General features: G+C 35.2%; 7 protein-coding genes and 9 long non-coding RNA genes across 16 annotated transcripts; 8 read left to right on the top strand and 8 right to left on the bottom strand.

The window, feature by feature from the left end:
* The first annotated feature begins 37 nt into the window (after positions 1 to 37).
* Positions 38 to 1,999, top strand: fmp40 (adenylyltransferase). The gene has a single exon (NM_001020168.3). It carries the CDS (start codon positions 219 to 221, stop codon positions 1,923 to 1,925), a length of 1,707 nt encoding a protein of 568 aa, NP_594740.1. The 5' UTR covers positions 38 to 218; the 3' UTR covers positions 1,926 to 1,999.
* Positions 134 to 3,294, bottom strand: SPOM_SPNCRNA.1027. The gene has a single exon (NR_149868.1). It is a non-coding gene; the product is annotated as a non-coding RNA (long non-coding RNA).
* On the top strand, positions 2,165 to 3,881 carry hus1 (checkpoint clamp complex protein Hus1). The gene is made up of 5 exons (NM_001020167.3): positions 2,165 to 2,332; positions 2,381 to 2,489; positions 2,555 to 2,567; positions 2,622 to 3,216; positions 3,274 to 3,881. Exons 1-5 carry the CDS (start codon positions 2,290 to 2,292, stop codon positions 3,375 to 3,377), a joined length of 864 nt encoding a protein of 287 aa, NP_594739.1. The 5' UTR covers positions 2,165 to 2,289; the 3' UTR covers positions 3,378 to 3,881.
* On the bottom strand, positions 3,516 to 4,064 carry prl54. The gene has a single exon (NR_150913.1). It is a non-coding gene; the product is annotated as a non-coding RNA, poly(A)-bearing (long non-coding RNA).
* Positions 4,065 to 4,216: 152 nt separating this feature from the next.
* On the top strand, positions 4,217 to 6,856 carry hri1 (eIF2 alpha kinase Hri1). The gene has a single exon (NM_001020166.3). It carries the CDS (start codon positions 4,495 to 4,497, stop codon positions 6,607 to 6,609), a length of 2,115 nt encoding a protein of 704 aa, NP_594738.1. The 5' UTR covers positions 4,217 to 4,494; the 3' UTR covers positions 6,610 to 6,856.
* Positions 4,446 to 5,957, bottom strand: SPOM_SPNCRNA.4164. The gene has a single exon (NR_193525.1). It is a non-coding gene; the product is annotated as a non-coding RNA (long non-coding RNA).
* SPOM_SPNCRNA.4163 lies at positions 6,708 to 7,333 on the bottom strand. Its single transcript, NR_193524.1, has one exon. It is a non-coding gene; the product is annotated as a non-coding RNA (long non-coding RNA).
* Positions 7,082 to 11,757, top strand: fus1 (formin Fus1). The gene has a single exon (NM_001020165.3). The coding sequence runs from the start codon at positions 7,525 to 7,527 to the stop codon at positions 11,641 to 11,643; it is 4,119 nt and encodes a 1,372-aa protein (NP_594737.1). The 5' UTR covers positions 7,082 to 7,524; the 3' UTR covers positions 11,644 to 11,757.
* Positions 7,425 to 10,629, bottom strand: SPOM_SPNCRNA.1026. Its single transcript, NR_149867.1, has one exon. It is a non-coding gene; the product is annotated as a non-coding RNA (long non-coding RNA).
* On the bottom strand, positions 11,689 to 12,900 carry caf16 (CCR4-Not complex subunit Caf16). The gene is made up of 3 exons (NM_001356182.2): positions 12,646 to 12,900; positions 12,447 to 12,566; positions 11,689 to 12,401 (listed from the first exon to the last, which is right to left on the bottom strand). Exons 1-3 carry the CDS (start codon positions 12,767 to 12,769, stop codon positions 11,803 to 11,805), a joined length of 843 nt encoding a protein of 280 aa, NP_001343004.1. The 5' UTR covers positions 12,770 to 12,900; the 3' UTR covers positions 11,689 to 11,802.
* SPOM_SPNCRNA.4162 lies at positions 11,821 to 12,777 on the top strand. The gene has a single exon (NR_193523.1). It is a non-coding gene; the product is annotated as a non-coding RNA (long non-coding RNA).
* Positions 12,901 to 12,904: 4 nt separating the features above from the next.
* Positions 12,905 to 13,306, top strand: SPOM_SPNCRNA.4161. The gene has a single exon (NR_193522.1). It is a non-coding gene; the product is annotated as a non-coding RNA (long non-coding RNA).
* A 6-nt stretch (positions 13,307 to 13,312) lies between these two features.
* On the bottom strand, positions 13,313 to 17,297 carry plc1 (phosphoinositide phospholipase C Plc1). Its single transcript, NM_001020162.3, has one exon. The coding sequence runs from the start codon at positions 17,080 to 17,082 to the stop codon at positions 14,383 to 14,385; it is 2,700 nt and encodes an 899-aa protein (NP_594734.1). The 5' UTR covers positions 17,083 to 17,297; the 3' UTR covers positions 13,313 to 14,382.
* On the top strand, positions 13,460 to 16,887 carry shf1 (histone H2B-K119 ubiquitin ligase complex (HULC) subunit Shf1). The gene has a single exon (NM_001020163.3). The coding sequence runs from the start codon at positions 13,601 to 13,603 to the stop codon at positions 14,096 to 14,098; it is 498 nt and encodes a 165-aa protein (NP_594735.1). The 5' UTR covers positions 13,460 to 13,600; the 3' UTR covers positions 14,099 to 16,887.
* On the top strand, positions 16,877 to 18,206 carry SPOM_SPNCRNA.1025. Its single transcript, NR_149866.1, has one exon. It is a non-coding gene; the product is annotated as a non-coding RNA, possible alternative UTR (long non-coding RNA).
* SPOM_SPNCRNA.4160 lies at positions 17,632 to 18,198 on the bottom strand. The gene has a single exon (NR_193521.1). It is a non-coding gene; the product is annotated as a non-coding RNA (long non-coding RNA).
* Positions 18,207 to 18,265: the final 59 nt, after the last annotated feature.

The raw sequence follows: 18,265 nt of genomic DNA, 5'->3' as shown, positions 1-18,265 counted from the left end.
ATCATTTTAAAATGATGTTTTCATTAGTTTGCTCATTGATCACATAGCATGTATTTTACCAGCTATTTTCAACGTACTAGTCTACTTGATCTGTTATTGATCAAATGTAAGTGAATTGCTGCTTTTATTGTTATTATAATCAATAAAGTAAGCAAATTTACACTGGGGCACAATCAAACATTGGTATGCAAAGAACATTAATTCGATATACCAATACGATGTCAAAAAAATTGAAGGATCTCCCTGTCAGCTCAACGTTCACATCAAATCTTCCGCCTGATCCACTGGTACCGACCGTACAGGCAATGAAAAAGGCTGATGACAGAATCTTACATGTTCCTCGATTTGTGGAAGGCGGCGGCTTATTTACTTATTTGACTCCATCACTAAAAGCCAATTCTCAATTATTAGCTTATAGCCCTTCGTCCGTGAAGTCATTAGGACTCGAAGAATCTGAAACTCAAACTGAAGCTTTTCAACAGCTTGTTGTCGGTTCTAACGTTGATGTCAATAAGTGTTGTCCTTGGGCGCAATGTTATGGAGGATACCAATTTGGGGATTGGGCAGGTCAGTTGGGTGATGGCCGCGTAGTATCCTTATGCGAACTTACCAACCCGGAAACTGGAAAACGCTTTGAGATTCAAGTCAAAGGCGCAGGAAGAACACCATACTCTCGATTTGCAGATGGAAAGGCTGTTTTAAGATCTAGCATTCGAGAATATTTATGTTGTGAAGCTTTATATGCTCTAGGCATTCCAACAACACAGGCTCTGGCAATTTCCAATCTTGAAGGTGTTGTAGCACAACGTGAGACTGTAGAGCCTTGCGCCGTTGTTTGCCGTATGGCCCCTTCTTGGATCAGAATTGGGACTTTCGATCTCCAGGGGATTAATAATCAAATTGAGTCTTTACGGAAATTAGCCGACTATTGTCTAAATTTCGTTTTAAAAGATGGATTTCATGGTGGAGATACTGGAAATCGCTACGAAAAACTTCTTCGAGATGTTGCATATCGAAATGCTAAAACTGTAGCCAAATGGCAAGCATATGGATTTATGAATGGTGTTTTGAATACTGATAATACCAGTATACTGGGACTATCAATTGATTATGGACCTTTTGGATTTTTAGATGTTTACAACCCATCTTTTACACCTAATCATGACGATGTATTTTTGCGATATTCATATCGCAACCAACCTGATATTATTATTTGGAATTTATCAAAATTAGCATCTGCTTTGGTTGAGTTAATTGGAGCTTGCGACAAAGTTGATGACTTGCAATATATGGAACAACTTCATAACTCTACTGATTTGTTAAAAAAGGCGTTTGCTTATACTTCTGAAGTTTTTGAAAAGATAGTAGAAGAGTATAAAAATATTGTCCAGAATGATTTCTATGATCTTATGTTCAAACGAGTGGGTCTTCCCTCTGACTCATCTAACAAAATTCTGATAACTGATTTGTTACAAATTTTGGAGGATTATGAATTGGATATGCCAAATTGTTTTTCCTTTCTTTCTAGAAACTCTCCCTCTTCAATGGAGAATGAAGAATATGCTGCAAAATTGATGCAAGCATGTATTTGTCTAAACCCGAATAATGAAAGAGTTAGAAATGAATCTGTCAAAGCTTTCACTAATTGGGTTGGTCGATATAGTGAAGCAACGAAAACTCAGGAAGATTCATCCCGATTAGCGAGCATGAAAAAAGTCAACCCACATTTTACTCTTAGAAATTGGGTTCTTGAAGAGGTGATTAAAGAAGCATACATCGGGAAATTTGAGCTTTTTAAAAAAGTGTGTAAAATGGCTGCCTGTCCGTTCGAAGATACTTGGGGGTTTTCCAAGGAAGAAGAGGATTATTTATGCTATAACACTACTCCCTCCAAAAGCCAAATTCAATGTTCCTGCTCTAGCTAGAACCCTTCTTACTTGCCATTTATTTTTTTAATGTAATTTAAAATTTAGGAATAGCTAATCGTATGAAATAAATGATACAACGAATAGGCTCTTGAGTATAATTTTTTTTAGACTCTAAGACTTTTGTAAATCTTTTTAAATTTTATTCATTAATTTTATTCCACTTGCCATTAAAATTTGCATTTGCTTAATAAAGATTGCGATGCAGTTGCTAATGCCCAGTTTGCTATTTCTTAGCTGGCTTTTACGCGTTCGTAGTTTTTTCGACCGAAAATTTATTATTGGTCGACTTTAACCTGCTAAACGCTTGAATAAACAAAATGCCAAAAAATCTCAATCTCATTAGTTAAATCAAAGACTGAAAATGAGATTTAAAACAAGGATTAGCAACTTGTACACGTTGACGCGTAAGTTGGAAAAGATCAGCAGAAAGTTCGTTTACTAATCAAATTTAGGTCTTGTTCAGGCGCTAGATAAAATTGGAAGATTTTGCTGGCTTCGTCTGATGCCTGAAACTGTAAATTTTGTGATAGTGCCAGATTTTAGGATGACTCAAGTTTGGTCGTAAGTGAAGATATTAAGCATTTAACGGTGAAAAAAATCACATTGTGAAACTAATAAAGAAACAGAGTTTTAGAAGTCGTATGATTAACTATCTTTTTCTATTTGATTGCCCTAACTAACGTAAACGGAAAGGAAACAATATTTGAGGACTATGTCGTCCAAAGCAATGCAGACAACGTGATAAATCTAGAAGTTCCTATAGATAATTTCTATAAAGCCTTACGATCAGCGGCCAACGCTAGTGATTCTACTGTTCGTCTATCCAAGAAGAATAACCAGCCATTACTTTCGTTGTCTACCACTTGGAGTGGAAGGGCGTTTGGTTCGAATATTGTGACTCATAATATACCTGTTCGAGTACTATCACAATCATACGTGTCAGTTATTAAGGAACCAACTGCTCCTGAACCAGACTGTCATATATTCCTTCCACAACTGAATTTTCTAAGACACGTCGTGGACAAATACAAGAGTCTTTCAGACCGTATTATAATGTCAGCCAACATGTCAGGCGAATTGCAGTTATCGGTAAACATACCTTCAGCTAGAGTAAGCACAAAATGGAAAGGATTAGAGAATCCAGAGTTAGATCCTAGTCAAGTCGAAGACATCAGTCGACATCCCTCTCAAACAAGGGCACCCGAAGAATTTGTTCACATGAGACTAGACAGCAAGGACTTAGTCAACATGTTAAAAATATCCAGTGTTGCAAAGCGTGTAATAGCGTGTATGTACTATGAGAGAATCCTTTTTATGACCACGAACTAACCTTTTTACATTACAGGTTTCTGTGAAGGACATGCGCTAGTACTTTATGTTTATATAACAGATCCAGAAGATGAACATACGGCTGTTTTAACATACTACATTAGTACCTATGTGGACTAAGGTTACTTCAATTTGTTTATGATTTGATTTAATTAACGAATAATTGTTATGAGTGACTAGCCACATTTTTAATGTACATTAAAATGAAAAGAGATTAATCAACATCTACCATGCTTATACTTATTTTCTCTCTCTTCCTTTATCGATCTTACCGTTCTTTTTTATTTATTTTATACAGTTGTTGTAATCTCGGCAACTCAGTGTTTTACTATTCCGTTGATATCTCTTAAAAGGATAACACCAAAAAGAAATATAATGTTCAAGTCACAGAAAATCTGTTGATAAAATCCATATGTTTTCACGTTTTCAATGAGAGATACATACGATTAAACACAAACGTATGTTTTCAAGCAATTAACTTGAATATGAATAAACCTTGGTTCATCTTTCTTTAATCTTTTAGACAAGCAACTGTTCAGAAATCTATAAAGTCTCAATTGAACATTTAAGTGCTCAATGGGAAATATATACTTAATAAAAATTGAATATTTTAATCGTTTTTTTGAGAAGATATATGCCATTGACTGTAGCTTCTATTAATTTCCGCCTATTCTTTCTTGTACTTTGGAGGCATCGCTATACATTTTACGTAGAAGTGATGAAAATGGCGAGTTCCTCTTTAAAAGTGCGAAAATTTCAGGCTGTCTGTCATCGGAATTGACTATGTTCGATAGTTATTCCTCCTCCGATGCAGTCGGCTACACATGTAAACTGTACCAACATTCAGTACGAAAGGGGCTGAACGTTGTTACCTAGAAAAGTTGGTATCGCAATAGAGGTAACGATAGTGAAAATCCCACAATAACTTAAATATGGAGAGGTATCCGGGGAAATCCGCTACATAAACAACACATATACAGACATATAAATTGACTTAAACGTACCTTCTTTCTATAATAGTTTTACCGTTCCTTAATTGCAAATTCTTTCTTGTTTTCATAGATAGCATTGTTACTATTATTGTTATATATTCAATATAGACTGATAATTAGGATTGTACATTTCGTTTCATTTAGAGAAAAAAAAAAGGAATAATTTTCATGTTTTAAATTACTCATCTTATTCAATTCTTCTTTCTCTTTTCTTATTTGCTTTGATTTGATTCATTCACACAAGAATGCTCGGCACTTCTACTAAATGTTCGAAAAGGGATTGCAACTATGCCAAGGAAAATATCAGTCGGATTATGCCGACAATTGGTCTCGGTTACAAACAGAATTTCGAAAAAAAAACCGCGGATACTCAAAGTTCCTGCAAGTTGCTTCTCGTTGCGTTGTTAGAAAGCTTTTGTAAGCATTCTGATCAAACTCCAGAGCAATCGAAGCAAATGTTTTTATATGTTGCTCATTCGCTTCAAAATTCAGGTATCATAGATTTTGAGTTCTCCGAGGAGCTTGAACCAATTCGTAATGCTTATGCCGATTCTCTTCATAACCTCTTATCTAAAGCTTTTCGGAGTACCTTACCCATGAGCTCTACTAAGGATTCTAAGAAATCGAGGTATTCCAGCCCTGATGGCGTTTTGGCGAAAACTGCTTCCTTCTTGAGCGTATTGAGTGATGGTGGATACGAAGACGATGTGATGAATGTCAAGCCTTCAGTAAACGTATTGTCTAATAGGTTAAATCATTTACCAGTTGAAGCATTGGAATCTTGCTTTCCACAAACCACTTTGGAGTCCTCCACGTTTGCTGATTTTTGTGAGCACAAAGATGGAACCGGTAACTTGTCTTTTAGCAACTTTGATAGCTTTCCCACAGTCCAAAGGTCAAGATATGCAAGTGATTTTGAAGAACTTGAGTTACTTGGTAAAGGCGGTTATGGTTCAGTGTATAAAGCTCGAAATAAATTCGATGGAGTTGAATATGCTTTAAAAAAAATTCCACTTCGGTTACGTTCTTTCTCCACTTCTTCTAACATATTCCGTGAATCTAGGACCTTGGCAAGATTAAACCATCCCAATGTGATAAGATTCTTTTCTAGTTGGGTCGAGCTCTTACCGTCATCTGAAAAGCAAATCGAAGAAGAACCTTTAGCTTCGGCAGATGAGACATTATCTCAATCAGCAGATATAGATAATTTTATGTTTGATATGGATACTGGGTTACTTCAGCATACTTATCCTTCATCAGTTCAGATACTATTCCAAGAGGACTCGGTTGCAGATGATTTAACTCCTTGTTACTCTACCAAAAATTCGACTTGCAACTTGACTGATCTTTTCAAGAAAGAGGCCGATCAGGATTATGCCGAGTCACATGATTGTTCTTCAACAACATCACAAGTCGACACATTAGGAAAGTTGGCGCCAACGAAGTCAGCTTCTGAAATGTTACTTATGGATTCATTTCTATCCGAAAGAGAGGAAGATGAATGTTCCAATATTCCCAGCTTTGATCAACAGCCCTTATGTTTGTACATACAAATGGCTCTTTGCGAAGAAACACTCGAGAAACACATAAACAGACGAAATAAGCATATTCACGGTGTAATGTCTAAAGGCCTACGTAACTGTTATATTTTACTGTTTGCAAGGATTTTAGAGGGCGTTTTGTATCTTCACGATGCTATGCATTTAGTCCATCGTGATTTGAAACCTCGAAATATTTTTCTATCTAGTGGTGTACATTCTGAGCCTTGCTCTGTGTGTCTACCTAATTTTTCTGATGAAGATAATGTTGAGGTTAGCAATGCGTACGAACCAGTGAACCAAAGAACTTTATGTGTTGTGCCCAAGATAGGCGATTTCGGTCTTGTTCTTTCTCAGTCAGATAATTTGGAAGAGGGGACCAACTCCTCAGCTGAATCTTCTTTTGTCGGTACAAGTACGTATGCAGCTCCTGAACTTTTCTCAAAACACATGCGATCGGTAATGAATAACAACTCGTCTACTGACATATATGCATTGGGCATACTCTTTTTTGAATTACTGTATCCTTTTAACACGCGCATGGAAAGGGCATCAGCTATCGCCAATTTAAAAAAGGGCATTTTCCCCCATGATTTCTTGGATTCCATGCCAGAGGAAGCTAGCTTAATCCGGTCAATGCTCAGCTCTTCGAATAAGCGCCCAACTGCTGCTCAACTTTTGACTAGCAATCTATTTCATGATTTGGTAGTCAATGAGCTTCATGTATATCAAGCTTTATTGGAAGATGCTGAGAAACGAAATAACAATTTGAAAGCAGAACTAAACATACTTCGAGTTTTAAACCCCAATTACGACTGTTAGTATTAGTTACGAACTACTTTGGACTGCTTCAATTGTTTTTACAATTCGCTTTTGACAAGATTTAGTTGTTTATGTTATTTTATGTTTATATTTCCTACGTTTTATGTTTATCCACTGTTATGATTTGTTTATAGTGAGTTATCTTCCATGCTCTTGGAATGGTTTTTGGAGCTTTTAGGTGCGAAAGAGTAGTCTGCATTAAAGATTTTTCTTATTTTAATATATTAAATTGAAAGTTCATCTTGTACATTTTTTCGTTGCTAGTTTTCAGTTCAACAGTCTGATTGATTTTTTTAAGTTTTCTTGATCTTGATCTTGTACTCAAAATGTTTATCCTTTTTAATCAAACTGTCTTTCATTTATGGAAAACAAATATCAATCAAGCTATAAATTAAACAGCAGAAGCGATTGTTTAATTTTAGCGTGATAGTAAACTAGCACTTCATTAGGCGCCTTATTCTAAAGACACAGTATGTACGCCACCCTCTCAATGTCTTTTAAAAAACATTTATTAATAAATATAAACTAGAATGGACACTAAACTTATTTCCAGCATTATTCAGTTAATTCTGATATGGACTACTTTCAAGTTGTCGCTTTCCAATTACGTTTGTGTTTGAGCTTGAACTTATCGGAAAACTAAATAGTTTTCGAACACAGTTAGTATTTCTTTGTTCTTTAACGGGTACAATAAAATGGATCGTTGCATATGTAATTGTTGCTTTGAATCATATTACGTCGGTTAAACCGAACAAAGAAAGTTATGTTCTAAATACTCAGTAATTTTCTAGTAAGTCTTTTACCTTACTTCTTATATCTGAACTCAAAAAGGATTGTTTACGAGCAAAAAACCTTGTTTCTGTAATTATAGGACATATTATTGATGGTTTCACCTTTTTTAGCTATTGCTTGTTAATGATGACGGCTAGTTTTAAAGGTATCAGAATCTCTAAACCAATTGTTAAAGAAATTTCATCGTTTGGGTCTCTAACAAACATTGATTTACACACTGACCCATATGAAAAAGTCGAAGCAAAAGCATTATCGCGAAGCAGATTAAAAAACCAAAGCGTAAAGAAAACAGACCTTCGTATTACAAATGATTACTCTTCACTATTTGTGAGTATTGAAAACAAAAAAAACACTATTCCGGATATTCATTGCAACAATTTATCAAAAAGACCTGTTGGATTTACCGATTCATATGTACCAGGCGAAGCGCTTCTATGTCCGGATGACCCGAATTTAGTGAATGAATTATTCGATGATGTTTTAAAAAGATTACGCGAAGAAAAATCTGATTCTGGTGAGCAGTTTCATTGGGACGCGAACGTTACACTCTCTCAAGAAAACAAATGGTCTTTCATCACTGGCTATTTATCGAGAAACGATAAATTTTTAAAAATATCATCAAACGATTCTGAACTAAATGTCAAGGCATCCGTCATTTCCTATATTGAAAAGTTAAGCTGTACACCGTTGAAGCTCAAGTACGTGGAATCTTTGGCGGTTGCATTGAGAACCGAATCAGTTACCTGGGTTCGATATTTTCTTTTGATGGGTGGACACATAGTACTTGCTAAAATATTGCAGGCAATTCATGAGAAGAAACATCTAAAAAGTCCTGACATAACTTTAGAAATTGCAATCCTCAAAAGCATGAGGTGTATTATAGGACAGAAGATTGGGACTGATTTCTATCTGAGTAATAAGTATCCTATCGATTCAGTTGTTCACTGCCTCCTGTCAACTAAATTACTAGTAAGGAAACTAGCTGCCGAATTACTTACTTTTCTTTGTTACTCAGAAAAGCCGAACGGAATCAACGCAATTATGAAATGTATGAAAAACTTTGCAAATTTGAAAGTCGAGTCTATGAACGTCTTTGATTTATGGCTTTCTCAATGGAAAAGAACACTCTTAGAGAAAGTTGTTACTGAAGAAAAGAAAGTACTAGAAGAAGCGGCCTTACATGATAAAATAACTATTGAGTATATCATTTCACAAATGCTTCTTATAAATGCATTTCTTGAAAATATCCCATCTAAAACTGCTTTACTCCAGTTCAAGGAATCCTTGAGAATAGGGAATTTCAAAAGCATTTTACTCATTCTAAAAAAAATAAATGATGAAGGAGTATTAAAACAACTCGAGAAATGCGTGAAACTCGTATCATTAGACACTGCTAATGAGAAACATTTTTTAAAGCACACTCCAAATTCTGCTGCTCATCAATCCCTTTTAAACACAAACATGTTTAATGATGCAAATTTCGAATTTATGGTTAAAGAGCATATTAAAAATTTTTTAAAACTTTTGAAAGAGCACAACAACCCCGTCCGTATTATAAAGTTACTTGATTGTTTAGTGCTTACTTTACAAGCTGATAAAGGGAATGGTAATTCAAATAATGATATTGATTGCTTTTATAAGGAATTAAAGATTGGAAACGAGCAAGGGAACAACGCTCCGGGGTACTCAAGTGTTACGTCTGGCTACGGTACTACCAATAGCAAAAAAGTTGTCGCATCATATGATAATACTGATGATAATGAATACAGCGTCTCCAAATCAGAACTTTATGCTACTGGTGATACTAATAACACTACAAATCAAGGATATGAGAATTCCGAAAGAAAGTATGTGGAAAGTTCGAAGTATGAAACCGATCTGAAAAATATCTTTGATTGTTTGTGTTTGTTGTTTCCATCAGAGTTTGATCCTCAATCTTCCTTTTCAGCCGAAAAAATTTTTAGTAAACTAAAGCACTTACTGACGCGTACGCGCGATTCATACATTTCCGAAGATACCAAAATTCTTCGATTATTGAACCGATCAAGTAGTAAACTGCAAGATCGTGACCAAGAGTATTTAATTTCTAAAAACAATGTGAATGGAAATGGAAACAGAGATTGGGTTCAACCCGTGAACACTACCTCTAGCGTTAGTGCTTTTGCTTCACCAAGGATAAAACCTAAACTGCTTTTTCAACCAAATCAGGATGAAAAATTAAAACTTTGCAAATTAGATCTAGCTAAAGCAAACTCAATCACTTTAAAATCCGAGCCATCTTCCGCTGTTTCAACGCATTCTTTTGAGGTTCATCTGAGTATGCCAGGAACACAAATAAAAAGTGCTAACTTAGCAGAAAAAATGGAAACTTCAAAACACAAGGTTTTTAATCCAAAAAGGATTGATGTTGTTAGTGATCTTCCCTTAGACTATCGAAAGTCGTACTATGGCCGATTTTCCATAACTGATACCAAGAGGTTTTCTAAAATAGAAAATATGAGAATCAAAGAAGTTATTGATGGGAATCCATTCAAAGCTCCACCTCCTGCACCATTACCACCTCCTGCACCTCCTTTACCAACTGCAATGTCTTCTCTCCAGAAATTTGAAAAAAATGATTCACAAATTTTTCGGAAGACGATAATTATTCCCGAAAATATTTCAATCGATGACATATTTAAATTCTGTTCAGGTTCAGAGTCTGAAGTGTATGCAAGCAAAATTCCTGGTGAGCTATGCAATCCTTCTAAACGGCTAAAGCAGCTTCATTGGAAACGCCTCGAAGTTCCTTTCGAAAAAACTCTATGGAATATTGTAGTTGCAGATCCTTATTTATTAACTTTAAAACTTACTGCGGAAGGGATTTTTAAGCAACTCGAAGATTGTTATCCATTGAGAGAAGTAACAGTTTCCAATAAAAAAGTTAAGGAATATACCGGATTTATGCCAGTTGATTTACAGCAAATGGTTAGTATTCGTTTGCATAGATTCAATTCCTTGACACCAATTGAAATTGCCAAAAAATTTTTTCATTGCGACCATGATATCATGGAACTAGTCGATTTTTTTAATGACCGAAAGTTTTTTCGACAAGAAGGTCTTAAAAAGCAACTAAAGCCTTATATGTCATCTCGAAACGAAGAGGTAATGGAAGTAAGTGAAAAGCTTTTAGAATTGTCTCGTTTCGATCAAATTTATACGTTAATTGTTGTTGACATTGATACTTATTACGAAAAAAGAATGGCAGCTTTAAAAATCAAATCGTTTCTGGCCAACAACTTTAGGGATTTTAGAAGACAAATAAGGAAACTTCATTGTGCTTCTTTAGAGTTGAAATCTAGTTTGCATTTCAAGTATTTTTTAAATTTGGTCCTTCATATTGGCAATTTTATGAATGATGCACCCCGTCGAGCTAAAGGGTATCGATTGGAAAGTTTACTAAGAGCTTCCATGATTAAAAATGACAAAACAGGATTAACACTTCTTCATACTATTGAAAAAATAGTTCGGACTCACTTTCCACAATTGGAAGCTTTTCTCGTGGATTTGAAAGCCATTCCCGAGATTTCCAGATTTAATTTGGAGCAGTTGGAGCAGGATTGTAATGATATTTGTGAACGGATGAAAAATGTTGAAAAGGACTTTAGCAATGAAGGCATTTTTTCGAATCATAAAGCTCTTCATCCTGATGACCATATCTGTGAAGTCATGGTTCCATGGATTCCATCAGGAAAATCAATGGTGGATGAACTTAATTCTGATATTACTGAACTAAAAACAACCCTTAAAACAACTCTCTTAATGTATGGTGAAAATCCAGATGAACCTACATCGAGTGCTAGGTTTTTCAATAATTTAAACGAAATAATACTGGAGTACAAAAAGGCTAGCACTGTAAATCAGAAGATGGAGAAGGAAGAAGAACTTGCTTTTCTAAGACTACAAGCTTTAAAAGCATCTGTTAAAAGCAATAATGCAGAAAATAGTGGTTCTTCAAAGAATGAGGAAGTTTCAGCAACAATGGAAAATTTAATATCTCAGCTACAGAAAGGTTTGTGTGATGATTCTTTAAGCAACAAAACCGATTGCACTGAATCATCGAAACAAACAATCGAAACTCTAATGAATTATGAAAATGATAAACAAACTCTAGAAGGCTCAAATAAAAAGAGACAAACAGTCGTCCTTAAAGCTGAATGCATGCTTAAGCAGCTGGAGAATAACAATGAACTTAAGAGATAATGATGTTTGAAATGTTAATGACTTTTAATGACAATTAAATGACTTAAACAAATTATAATGAAATTATAATTAATAAAAGGTATAATTATTAATTCTAGTAAGACTGTAATGCTTGTTAAAGATAGAATTAAGCATCTAAAGGATAACTTTTCTAGTAATCTATTTTGCTCGGGAAATCTTAAAGTAATCAGTAAATACATCAGTTCCAACTTTTAATGATTCTTGAACGTCGTCCCAGGTACTACGCTTTTCCTCTTCTCGAGTTCCCCTATTTTTTTTGTCTTCTTTGAGCCATTCCAAACATGTCTCTAGAAGGGCGCTATTTCCCGTAGAGGACCTTGTCATCAGAGCACCAAACTTGGATATTGGTCCATAATCCACGATACGCCCAAGACTGAGATGGACCAAGTGAGTTGGCCACTCAGCTAAACCATCAAATATATGTGTTGCATAAACAATAGTAGCATTCCTTACTTCCGTTTCCTCTTGCAAAAAATTTAACAAATCTGCCCGGGCAAGAACATCCAAATCTACAGTTACTTCATCAAGTAAAAGTACTTCAAATGGACGCAGAAGTCCCATACATAGTTGAACACGTCGTCTTTCACCATCGGACACTGCATGCATTCGCCAACGAAGATCTATATCAAGAATTGAAATCAAGAAATCCCTACGTTCGGCAAATTTATCTCCTCCAACAGAAGCAATTAATCGTGCAACACTCATATCCCTATGTATAACAGGGTTGTTAACCCATTCTACAAACGCACACATCAGTAAAATTTGATGTTAAAAGAACTTACCAGTTCCTAAATAAACAAATGCAGAACTAGACTCACGAAAAGGATCTTTACCACCCACCGATATATGTCCTGCTTTCGCAAGCGATTTTCCAGATAAAAGTTTAAGTAAAGTTGATTTTCCTGTTTAACAAAATTCCAAGAGGACATCAGTTAGCATTTAAATATTCTTCATCAATTTCCATAACACCGCGAAACTTACCAGCTCCATTGGCTCCAACAAGTAAAGTCCTTGATCCTTTAGGAAGATCTAAAGTTACGTGATCAAGACTTAAAGGCTGCTTTGGAGAAAACGTGTAAGAGAGGTTTGAAACAGTTACTTCCATTTTGAAATAGAATGTTTTAACAGTAGTAAAATATAATTATCTAAGAACTTAGTTTTACAATATATAAAGGATCCAAAAAAAGGCGCAAATTAAATAACACTCAAACTTTGTGGGTTAGCTGGATTGTGTTTAGTACATCTGTGTATCAAGTAAAGTGTGGAGGGAATGCAGTAAAGTTGTTATAAGCAAGACCTCGTACTAATAAATTAGCTTTCCAAGTCTTTGTAAAGAACCTTTTTTAACTATTAAGTAATGCTGCCCATATTTGGAGATGCTATTAAGACCTTGAACACACATCCTGCGGAGTCTTGGAAAGAAAAATGATTAACATCGATGGAACAATTGGCAAACAATATATATAGGAGATAGAAGCAGATAACATTTGTAATCAACTACAATTTATGCTACATATTATTTGGCTTAAAACTAAGTAATAATACTTTCCTAAGGTCACCCCATTTCGTTTAAGACAACAGACAAACCTAACATTCGCATGGAATTTTTTAACAGCAGGCGGACATTTCTCAAATAAAAAAATATAAATATAATATTATTTCATTCCTGCTAAACGATTTTAGCTTTTCAACGTAGTATTGCCCATATCATTAGACTTAATATATTAAACAACAAACAAACATCGATATGGGCGAAGGGCTTTATATAACGCGGTACGTAAAATAGTCTTACCTCAAACCGTTTTCTCACACCGTGATTTTAATTGAATTAAGTATTACTATTTTTCGGTTCTTTAACCAATTGTTTTAATTAGATAGTGTACATTTTTCGTGAAAAAAAAGAACCATTAATATCAGCACTTAATTATTCACTTTAATGAGCAGCAGAAGAAATGACTACCACTATGATGGAAACGACCACCAGTATCGTAGTCCTTTGAAATCAAACGTTGATCAAAACAGTTTTTATGAATCTAGTTATAGGAGCCGACAATCCTACCATCAAAGAACAAAAACACCCAGATCTAGTTATGATTCACCCTCTTCATCTACAAATTCCAAGGAACACAATTCTCCCTATCATTATAGAGTCCCTAGCAATAATTCAACAAGAGCGTCTTTTGGGGCAGCTTCTACGGATACGAATGTAGAATTGCCGAAGATTAATCTTCCAGACTCGAGTTTGTCAAGTAAACTTCAAAGCTGCAAGTCTGCGTGCGAGAATTCATCCCAGAGTTTATTGAATGTCGAACAACAATACGCTCAACAAGTACATTTTTGGGAAAAAATTAGAACGGATATATACCGAGAAGGTCTACGTAGTGATGCAGCTGTAAAAAGCTTAAACGATTTTGTAAATAATGTCAGCTTCTAAATAAATTATTGCAATCATCGTCTGCGTACAAATCATTGAGCTTCCGCTTTGTGGATATTATTATGACTTTTTATTGAAAGTTTTATCCCAAACCCATATTTATAAACATGAATGTTTTTGTATAGCGTTTTTTTTTTTAAAAAAAAAAAATAAAAATAAAAAAACGCTTCATACACTCTAAACATTCTCAGACTACTTCGGTTCTCTCCCTTTTAACGTATAATATGCATTTTAGATTTTCTGAAGTTTCATTACGGTGAAAGTGCTGTAATGGACACAGCGTTCTAAATGTCTTCTTTTTTAATTTTCAAAAACAAACTCGAAAATAACAAATTTTCGCCTTGCATATCCAATAAACGAATATGTCTATAGCCTTGTTGCAGTCTGTCAATCGGACAAGTAAAATTAGCAAATATAGAGTCATTTCCATTACTTCCTCGATGATGGACGAGAAATCGGATCATGGAATAAAAGTCATCACTAATTATACTCTCATAAACCATGGTTTCTCCCCAAAAAGGTCGAAATCCATTTTCGTGCACAACTTTGGAACACCAACGAAAAGGAGATTCTTCCATTGAATGAACTTGGATCTCAACATAAGGGCTGAGAGTTTCAGAATTAGAAAGTTCTCTAGCTCTTCTAAGTTGTTGCCCAGATATGACATCTATTGTTAATTTTATTTTACGAGGAAGTCCTTCTTCGCCAACTGTTGTACCAATTATTCGTTGACAAGGTGGCTTTAACAAGTACCCAGTCGGAGGATCAGCTATAAACAAAGCATCATTTATTTGAAGACCTGTATCATAAGTTTGCCAGTTTAGAGCAACCATTTGCACACCCAGGCGCCAATACACCTGAGGATTAAAATTTGTACTTCCTACTCTCAATGGGCCAGGGTATACACGACACAAATAGCGTAAATTATGTTTGCTAAGTCTTGGAACCATAGCTTTTCCATGCTTTTTTATAGTCCTTTCCGAAAATGAGAATATGTGGCTATACGTTTTTGATTCCGGTAAAGAAAAATTTCGAAATTTCAATGATCGGGCATAAGGTGCAAGCTGTTGCAATTCCTGCACAATGATATTTTTCATCCGTCTTTTACCTTTCCTTAACCCTGTTAATTCTGAATTTTCTAGCTCCGATGATTCGGTAGTATCAGTCGAAGAATCAGTTATCCCAACCTTCAGTATGTCTGTCGAAAATTGGTGCAATGGTGTTGCTGAACATTTGACTTTCAGCAAAATTTTGTTCAGTAAATCTTCGGGTGAAGGAAGAACTGATTCGTTAGCGGTAACGGGTTTCATCACCAAAGTATCCCCAAATGCTTGTTTCATGTAACTAACCATTTGACGTTGTTGGTCAGGGCAGCAATGAATTTCCAAAGAAATGAATAATGGATAAGGTGAAACGACGAAAGCATATTTTCGTATAGCATCAATAACATCATTAAATTTTATCATAGAAGTAAATGTATGTCCATGACAAACTACAGGACCATTCGGTCCATCCCAGCAATCGATTTCAATACACTTGCAGCCACGCTGTAGCGAACGGATATAACCTTCAATTGAACTTTCTCCACCAAACTGCTTACCTAGTAAATAAGTGTTATGCGACGAAGAAATTAAGTATTCATTCAGTGGTCGCGACATATCTTGTATCACAGGAACTACTGGAGAATTATGAGGAGAAAGTAGAAAGGAAGTAAATTCTATCAAACCCATTTTTGAATCATCATTTGAGCAAAAAGAGACATACAAAGTCCTAATTGAGTCACTATCCAAACGAGCCTTTTGAGAAGTTGATAGAAAGTGACGAAACTGTTCCAAAGACATCTTGTCAGAGCCAGATGTATATTCTTTAAAAATATCTACAATCTCGGATCTTGTTTTTAAAAGGCTTACAAAATGCTGAAATTCTTCAAAACTTAGCTTTCCAGAATGATCAGCATCTGCCTTTTGAAATGTTTCTTCTAAAAACTCCATTGATGCATTCAAATGTAGCATTTGGCACATGCGATGCACGTCTCCTAGATCCAACTGTGCACTTTGCTCCTTTTCTAACTTTTCCCAGGGATTTAAATTCTCTGAATAATCTATCATTTTTTCACCTTGATGGCAAACGAGATTAAGTCCAATAATAAATTCATTCAATCGATAAGTTTTTAGACCTTCTAAAGCCATAATCCATTGATTATGCGCATCTAAAGTTGGAGATATCATATGCATAGCCTTTAATTTATTATCAGCACAATATATAATTGTGAACCAGCGTTTCTCGTTCTCAGAAGAAATTTTGTACTGTTCTCTATAATTACGAGCATCGCGGCCCTGTCGAATTTCTTTAATGTCATCAACACAAAGCTTCTTATAAGCTTTACCAGTATTCTTGTCCAGCATAAGATATCCAGATATAGGGTCTAAAGAGACTTTACGTTGGCGCACCTTTTTCTTGGTTATACGAAGTAAAGAGCATCCGTTTTGAATAGATTCAGGGACTATAGTAGCTAATAGCTGTCGAGAATTAAAGTTTTGATTCACCGAGCTCAGAGTAGATAAGTTTTCGTTACTATCGCATGAGTAAGGGTTCATTGAAGTATTTGTTCTCGCAGAATTCATTCGACCTTGCAAGCGTAGCAAAAGATTTAACTTCAGAGAAAGCCAATTCAATCCTCCATGGAATTTATTTTCTGAAGCTGATGTCGATTTCGTACTCAGAAAAGAAGATAAAGAATTTGATCGTTTACGTAGAGTACTATGAGCATCGCGATCCCTTGATGATAGCATCTTAAAGAAATCCTGCTCCGATTTCTTCCTATTGCCAACATATGGGAGATCCAAAGCAGCATTATCTAAGGTTTTACTCCTCGTCTGAGCAACTGCGTTTTCTGAGCAATCGGGCAGGCAAAATGGACTTACTGCTCTGTTGGAGTCTCCTAAGTTGACCGATTCAGGCGACGTTACCATTTCACAATTCATTATGATATCTATTTAAGGATTTACACCGCCATTGGCTTTTTGATCATTATGTTGATATTTAAAAGTTCTTCGGTTTTTCGGTTTTCATTCAGCAACAATACGCCGTGTATGTGTCAATAAAGATAAGTGGATAGCACTCAAAATTGCATATGAGCATAGATTCAATCCACCACTTTAAATCAAGTAAGCCTGATATTATTATAGGGACAAAAATTAGTTGTTTTCGGAACTTTTACCTCTTATATCGTAGGAGCTTACATCCGAGACTTTTGTTAACGTTAGTGGCAAGCGCGCTTTGGTTTAATACGCAATTATGAATAAGAACGTGTTCAATCACAGAAAATCGATTATCGGAAACGCTGTGACTATCACTAAGATGAATTGCAAACAATCGAGTTCGAGAAAACCGTTGGGCTTTATTCAATTGATCTGCGTTTTTGTTCACTCATTAAAAGCCATTTCTCTGAGTATTACTATGAATGGTTTTTTTCTGTTTTATTTTACACTAAAGTGATGATAGAAAAATTAATTTATCAATTAGTAACTAAATATTCGATTGCTCATAAGGAACTCACTGTTCATGTTAACGAATGAAGTTTAATATCGTCGGAAATTAATAGCCTCTCAAACATTTATTTCTTATACTGGTTTATTTTGTTCCCGATTAAAAGTAATGTAGATAATTTTCTCGGAACGTTTCTAAGTTATAATGTGTTCAGTCAACATAGTCTAATGGCCTAGTTTAAACTCTCATCCAAATAATTCTGATAGAGCAAGAACTTGGTGCAATTAAACTAGTGCATATCGACAGTCATTTTTATTTTATCAAACCCTAATACTTACCATTTCAGTAACTTAGAAGGTAACCTCAAAGCATCAACACCTTGAGAATCGTTTGAAGCAGTACTTAGTTTATTGAAAAAATTTGGCAAGGTTAACTCCTAAAGGCGACTTCACAACCATTTATAGAGAAGAACGAAAAATTCCAGATTGCAAATAAGGTGTTCATAGTATTTGCAGGCTTGAAACAACATAAAATCGATTTGGTCTTTAATGGAAACAATCAGAACCTTATTTACAACATAGGAATGAAGAATTACAGTAGCTTAATAATATGTTAATGTTTTAAGAAGTTGTTGTGTATTGCTGGAATTCATGGAAATAGTGTTACTATCGCATTTTA

This window comes from Schizosaccharomyces pombe, assembly GCF_000002945.2.
Source record: "Schizosaccharomyces pombe strain 972h- genome assembly, chromosome: I".
Taxonomy (NCBI): Eukaryota; Fungi; Ascomycota; class Schizosaccharomycetes; order Schizosaccharomycetales; family Schizosaccharomycetaceae; genus Schizosaccharomyces; species Schizosaccharomyces pombe.
This window is presented reverse-complemented; position numbering and strand designations above follow the sequence as displayed.

Excerpts from the sequence above, each read along its gene's own strand:
- fmp40 (NM_001020168.3), top strand. The coding sequence starts at position 219 with ATGTCAAAAAAATTGAAGGATCTCCCTGTCAGCTCAACGTTCACATCA.
- caf16 (NM_001356182.2), bottom strand. The coding sequence starts at position 12,769 with ATGGAAGTAACTGTTTCAAACCTCTCTTACACGTTTTCTCCAAAGCAG. Across the intron at positions 12,567-12,645 it reads TGTTGGAGCCAATGGAGCTG|GAAAATCAACTTTACTTAAA; the intron begins GTAAGTTTCGCG and ends TTTGTTAAACAG. Across the intron at positions 12,402-12,446 it reads ATTTGTTTATTTAGGAACTG|AATGGGTTAACAACCCTGTT; the intron begins GTAAGTTCTTTT and ends GTGCGTTTGTAG.
- hus1 (NM_001020167.3), top strand. The coding sequence starts at position 2,290 with ATGAGATTTAAAACAAGGATTAGCAACTTGTACACGTTGACGC. Across the intron at positions 2,333-2,380 it reads CAACTTGTACACGTTGACGC|GTCTTGTTCAGGCGCTAGAT; the intron begins GTAAGTTGGAAA and ends AATCAAATTTAG. Across the intron at positions 3,217-3,273 it reads TGCAAAGCGTGTAATAGCGT|GTTTCTGTGAAGGACATGCG; the intron begins GTATGTACTATG and ends TTTACATTACAG.
- hri1 (NM_001020166.3), top strand. The coding sequence starts at position 4,495 with ATGCTCGGCACTTCTACTAAATGTTCGAAAAGGGATTGCAACTATGCC.
- shf1 (NM_001020163.3), top strand. The coding sequence starts at position 13,601 with ATGAGCAGCAGAAGAAATGACTACCACTATGATGGAAACGACCACCAG.
- plc1 (NM_001020162.3), bottom strand. The coding sequence starts at position 17,082 with ATGAATTGTGAAATGGTAACGTCGCCTGAATCGGTCAACTTAGGAGAC.
- fus1 (NM_001020165.3), top strand. The coding sequence starts at position 7,525 with ATGATGACGGCTAGTTTTAAAGGTATCAGAATCTCTAAACCAATTGTT.